General features: G+C 38.8%; 1 protein-coding gene across 5 annotated transcripts in view; it reads left to right on the top strand.

Moving 5' to 3' along the window:
- NR3C2 (nuclear receptor subfamily 3 group C member 2) overlaps positions 1 to 6686 on the top strand; it is a 337886-nt gene that overhangs the window by 220941 nt on the left and 110259 nt on the right. For all 5 annotated transcript variants that reach the window (XM_019661357.1, XM_019661359.1, XM_019661358.1 and 2 more), the window contains exon 4: positions 4815 to 4931. In XM_019661357.1, coding sequence (XP_019516902.1) covers positions 4815 to 4931 — 117 coding nt within the window. The remainder of the gene's footprint in view (positions 1 to 4814; positions 4932 to 6686) is intronic.

Here is a 6686-nt window from a genome sequence, read left to right as displayed (position 1 = left end):
GGGGTACAAGGTAAGATTCTAGTCCTTGCCCCCTTGTGGATTGAGTGGGATCCGTGGACTCGATCCGAGTGTTTCCTAAGTCAGATGCTGCAGAACCCTCTGCCATGACACTCACAGGATTCGCTGTGGTGGCTGATCCACCAGCCTGGGACGCAGGGCGGGAAGGCACGGAACGGAATCCCCAGCCTGTCTGCTCTTATCTTGACTTAGTCAGTATTTACAAAGAATCGTCTTTGGCTCTGTTGGTTTTTCTGCGTTGCATTTTACTTGAGCATTGATTTCTGCATTGTGATTTCATTCTTTCTGTTTGCCTTGGGTTTAGTTTCTGTTTTTCTAGCTTCTTTCGGTAGAACCTTAGATCTTGAATTTTAAGCCTTTCTCCTTTTCTAAAAATTCTTCTGTAAGTACTGCTTTTGCTGTACCCCACACATTTTTATATGTTGAATTTTTATCATTCTGTTTGAAATATTACATAATTTGCCTTGTGATTTCTTCTTTGACCCATAAATTATCTAGAAGTGCGTTGCTACATTTTCAAATATGTGAGGCTTTCTCAATATCATTTTGTTATTGATTTCTAATTTAGTTCCTTTGTTGTCCAAAAACATATTGTGCATGATTTCCATCCTTTTAGAATTTGAGATTTGTTTTATAACTCAGGATATGGCCTATCTTAGTGAATGTTCCATCCGCACTTGAAAAGAACATGTGTTTTGTGCAGTTGTGTGACCTAAGTGTTAATTAGATCAAGGTGTTTGGTAATGTTAAAATCTTATGTATTTTTACTGATTTTCAAGGTAGTTATTGTTCTACCACTTACTGAGAGCGGTCAATCTCCAGCTATGATTTTAGATTTATGCTTTTTACCTTTTAATTCTGTCAATTTTTGCTTGATGTATTTTGAAGCTCTACTATTAGATGCTTTCATATTTAGGATTATTGTATATCAATTTCATCATTATGAAATGACATTCCTTATCTTTGATGATATTCTTTGTCTTCAAGTCTACTTTGTTTGACTTTAATATAGTTATATCAGCTTTCATATCTTATATTTTCATTGTCTATATTTTTTCCATCTTTTATCCTTCAACCTGTCTGTGCCTTTATGTTTAAAATGCATCTGAACATACACTTTGGTCTGCATCTTTTTTGAATCCAGTCTACATCTTTGACTTTTCATGAGAGTCTTTACACCATTTACATTTGATATAATTGTTGCTATATTGCTGTACTTGGGTTTATATCTGTTATCTTGGTGTTTGTTTTCCTTTTGTTCCCTCTATTATTTGTTCCCTTGTTTTCCCTCTTCTGTCTTTGTCGCGTTGAGTATTTTTCGTATGTTATTTTATTTCTCTATTGTCTCTTGAGCTGTACTTCTTATTGTTATTCTTCTAGTGGTTGCTTCGTGGCAGTATTTCTCAAACATTGATGTGCACTGAAGCCACCTGAAGGATTATATAAAACACAGATATCCAGGTCTCACCCCAGGGTTTCTCAGTTAGTAGGTCAGGAGTGGGGGCCTGTGAGTCTAAATTTCTGATAAGATATTCAGTGATGCTAATGCTGTTGTCCAGGGACAACTTTGAAAACCACTGCTGTAGGAATTACAGGATGTATTCTTAACTTATCGTAGTCTACCCTGAATTGGTTTCAAGTATACCATTCAAAATATCATTTCCNAAAACCACTTTTCCATTCTGTACATCCTCATATTTTTAGATAACGTTGAGTATGATTAGAAATCTTTAAGCCAAATTCAAAAGATTACCCCTAAGAATGATGGGAAGCCAAGGAGGGCTGTGTGATTAAGTGACCCTGTAGGGGTCTCCGTTCTCACTGTGTATATCAGGCTCATCTGTCAGATCTTTGTTTCAGACACACTCACCCATGCTTTGCCCTAGAGACTCTCACGTAGTAAGTCTGAATGAAGCGTGGGCATCTTTAATTTTATAAAACTCTGCACATTGTATTCAATTTCCTAGAGCTGAGAACCACTCCTCCGTGGTTTGCTATAAAGTTGGTAGCATTTTTCTTAGGACAAGAAAACTTTTTTTTATTAATTTAAAAGCCCTTTATAGATTTTTTTGCTTTTTGTTTTTTTCCTATGTAATGTTATTTTTATTTTTCTCAAGTAAATCACTAATTAGCATTTAGTAAATAGTTCCATCAGCAGTCCCCTAAAAATGATATTTTAAGTTAATGCATTCGCATTTTTCTTGCCAACCATAACATAGCCTTACAAAGGGCCGTGTTAGCGTTTAGTCCACTGACATTACTAGTTTTGTGCCTTACAAAGCAATAACTTGAAGTATATTTGGTAAGCTGTACCTTTACATGCTACAGATATTTGGGACAGAGTGTTAAAACCCAAAGATGAAGGTAGGTCCCTTATCCTCAGACAGGACAAGTACTGAGACAATGACCCTGAAGTTCTGTGCTGGGGGAGCCAAGCGTGTGGAAAGAGATGAGAACGTGGGGGACAACCTGTGGGGAAAAAAACTGAGGGGGATAATAAGGGATCCTGGATGGGATTGTGATTTGGTATGCGAGAGGAAACAAATTTAGAAATGCTACCCTGAAGGTCACCCATTTCTGATTGTTTGCCCCCACCTCAGGCCCTGGATAAGTGTAGACATGTGTATCTACTGAGAAGCNTGGGACTCTAGCTCCACACAAATCGCTTAATGCTGTCCCACAGTTATAGCCTTTGCCTATTGATTGCTTTGTGCAATTATCTACACCTACCTATCTTTATTAAGAGCCTTCAATTTTTAAATAAATCATTAGATTATGGTAATAGTAGGGTTTCGTTTCTTCACTTTGATAGATTTCCCTATCCTATTACTGTTTTTTTAATTGGTATTATTATTACTAAGATTTACCACAATGTTACTGAAAATGTGCTCTGTATTATTTTAATCCCATTAATCAATGCACATTAGTTTCATTAAGTACTTACTGTAATTTACCTAGTAATTCTCACCCAAGGGAGTGTGATGGTACCAGGCTGGAGGGAGTGCTGCCGGGCCCGTTCGCTGTGCAGTCCTCAGTGAGACCCTGCCCTCCTCTATGTGTGCATGTTTTCAGTGACCCGTGACTCAGTCCTCAGACCCTTCTCTTCCCAATCCGGGCTCACTCTCCATGTGATCTCATCTAGTCTCGCAGCTTAAAATAATGACCACAAGCTGAGACCTGTCCCTGACTCCAGACCTGTGTATGTCACTGCCAGTTTGACACTTCCACTTAGATACCTCTCAGGCCCCTCGAACTTCACATGTCCAAGCCTGAAACTGGGGTAATTCCCCCATAAGCCACAGGTGCCTCCTGTCCTCCCCATTTTAATTTACGGCAGTTCCATTTATTTCATTGTTTAGCCCAAGAATTTCAATGCCTCTTTTCACTCCCCTTTTTCTCTGGTCTGTCAGTAAATCCCAGCAGCTCTCTCTTTAAAAATGCATCTTGAATCTGACCACATGTCACCACTGTCCCTGTCACCACACAGATCCAACCCACCATCGTCTCTCCCTTAGGTTATAGTGTGATGGCCCCTGCCGCTTGTCTCCCTACTTCTGTCCTGAGTCCCCTGCAGTCAGTTTTCAGCACAGCAGCCAGCATGGTCTGTTAAGTGTAGGTCACATCAAGTCATTTCTCTGCTCAGAGCCCTCTCAGCTGGCGGCTTCCCATCTCGCTCACGGTAGAAGTCATTGTCGAATATGATCTATAAGGCCCTATGTGATCTGACTCACGTTAACTCTGCTTCCTCCTCTCCTCTTACTTTTCACACGTTCTTTCTGCTTTTTCACGCTTGGTTGTTCCTTAGTCATGCCAGATATCCTCCCCAGCCCTGCCCCTGCCTCACTGGCTTCCCCCTCTGCCTGGTATATTTTCTCACCAAGATGTCCACACAGCACCTTCATTTTCTTCAGACCTTTTTTTTAAAAATCACTTTCTAATGAGGCCTTCCCTGCATGCACTCTTTCTAAAATGTCAGCGCCCTCCCATACCTTCCCACCCCTCCACCATGGAATATGCCCCCCCACTATTTTTCCTGTAGCATTTATTACTATATAGCTTTGTACATTTTACCTGATCACCTTGTCTATTGTCTGTCTTCCCCCCCTATTGAATGAAAGGTAACGAGACCAGGGAGTTTTGTCTGTCCCATGAATGACTGTATCCCTACTGTTTCTAATCATGCCTGGTACCTAGTGGAGGTTTTGTAGATATTTTTTGAATAAATAAATGAGCAATAGAGCTAGGCCACAATTTTATATTTTGCCAGCAGCTGCCACTCTCTAAGTATATTTCCACATCTGAATATTTTTGTTCCAGTTTGGTCTACAGAACGAACCAGTTAAAACATTTGAAATAATAATTCTATCATTTGAAAGTCCTCCCATTGAAATCACGTGTGTAAAAGATGAGCAGGCATAGCAGCTTATACAGTGATGACAGGACCTGTGTTTAGATCGGTGCTGTTGGGACGTCTGAATGAAATTTGCACCATCACGGAAAGGGCTCATGGAGCGCTCAAGAACTGTAAACAACGGGGGAGTGTAGCTCTACTTATACGAGAACCCTTTGGAAGTAAACATAGTGTTAATTTTTTCATCTGTCATCTAAAATCTCAGCTGCATTAAGCTGGCCATTCCTGTGCCTGTATTATCTGTAACCATGTTTCCCTTCTGCTTTTTTGAAGAAGAGATTTCAAGGCAGGAAAGAGGAAGTTTCATATTCTGAGTGTACATATTAGTACTTTATATTAGTATCATATTCTTTATTTTAACAGTTTTTGTTTTCTTTTTATTCAGGGCAACACAACTATTTATGTGCTGGAAGAAATGATTGCATCATTGATAAAATCCGACGGAAGAATTGTCCTGCCTGCAGACTTCAGAAATGTCTTCAAGCTGGAATGAATTTAGGAGGTCAGTTATATGTTCCCAGTTCAGTAAAAATTGTTAATATGTAATATAACACTGCTGGGCTCTGGGTACTCCCAAAATTTATGATGAAGCTAAACATAGAGCAAAGATTTCTAAAAATCTAATAAGTTCTACGTTCATGCTAAAACATTTTATGAGAAAAGTATTTCTTTTTTATTAATTAAAATTTATTGGGGTGACAGTGGTTAGTAAGATTATGTAAAATATGTGGTGATGGAAGGAGAACTGACTCTGGGTGGTGAACACACAATGTGATATATAGATGATGTATTAGAGAAAAATGTTCTTTAACAGGAGTTAAAAACAAAGTGTTATGTGGCTGTGGTCCTAGTAATGTTTTCAACCCTGAGTTTGCGAAGGTTTCAAGAACAGGGCACACAACCAAAGCAAAAACAAAAATGAATGCCTTTTTATATAACATTGTAGGTAACAGTTTTTATTACCCTATCAACTTAATAAGAAAGATATCCATGTGATAGCATTAACCAGTAGGAATATGTTACTAACTCTAGGAGTAAATGTAATGAAGACCTATATGAGAACAACTTTAAAATATTAAAGGAGCTCACCAATAGGGGGCGTGAGGCAAAAGGCTGAACCAATCTCAGAAGTACACAATGTTCATACATGGGAAGATTGAACCTCCGAAGGGTACCAGTTTTTCCTAAATTAATTTATAAATATAACACAATTCTAGCAAAAATACCCAATAGTTCTAAGTTCCTGAAGAACAGCCAGCAGAATTCTGGAAAAGAAAAATAATGAGGGCAACTAGCTCTACCAAATAGTAAGACACGTGATGCAGCTGCAGTAATTAAAATAGTTTGTGTATTTGTTTACTGGTTGTCAGATCAATAGGAAGCCAAGAAATAGATTCAAATAATATGAGAATTTTGTACATGATCAAGTCGGCATTTCAGATCAGTGGGAAAAGGGTCGATTATTCAACAGAAATTATTGTGACAACTGGGAAGCCATTTGGAAAACAAGAAAGTTGAATCCAAACTCTCACTATCCACCAAAATAAACTCTTAAGTATTTTAGAGATTAAAACTTTGAAATATAAAACCACAGAAGTACTAAAAGAAAACACAGATTTTTTTTTAATACTCTCCAAGTAGAGAAAACCCTTCTAAGTATGAAATAAATGCAGAAGCTATGAAAAAAGAATTGAAGACATCAGCACTACTTACAAATCAAATATTACTGCAAACAGTAGCTCGGCCAAAGAGTCCCATGCTGGTTAAGAGGGGGGCTCTGCAGCCAGAGTGCCTGATGGGAACTCTTGTTCTGCCACTTCCTGGCCTTGCAACCTCAGGCAAGTTGCCACGTTTCCATGTTTCCTTATCTTCAGCTTGCATTGATCAGTGAACTTACCTCACAGGCTGTAGTGAGAGTTAAATGAGTGAGTGCACAGTGAAAAGCAAGTGATCACTTAGTACATGTCAGTGGCGTGATAGGTGGTAATGCTCATGGCATTTTCTATAGCACTTCCACACATTACCTGAAAGACATCATTGCCTCATATTTTGGGGATGGTGAAGCTCAGGTGCCCGGCGAAGTTAAATGACTTATCCAGATGCCACCGCTAGTGAGATGGTGAAGGTAGATTTTGGATCTCTGAACTTCTGGTCTGGTGTTTCTGGTATCTTATACTGCCCCCTTTTTTGAATATTCAAATCATCGCATAAAAAATGTGGCACACACAAAAAAATCACCTCTGTAGCATGTTAGTGA

The sequence above is a fragment of the Hipposideros armiger genome, unplaced genomic scaffold, assembly GCF_001890085.2.
Source record: "Hipposideros armiger isolate ML-2016 unplaced genomic scaffold, ASM189008v1 scaffold_346, whole genome shotgun sequence".
NCBI lineage: Eukaryota > Metazoa > Chordata > Mammalia > Chiroptera > Hipposideridae > Hipposideros > Hipposideros armiger.
This window is presented reverse-complemented; position numbering and strand designations above follow the sequence as displayed.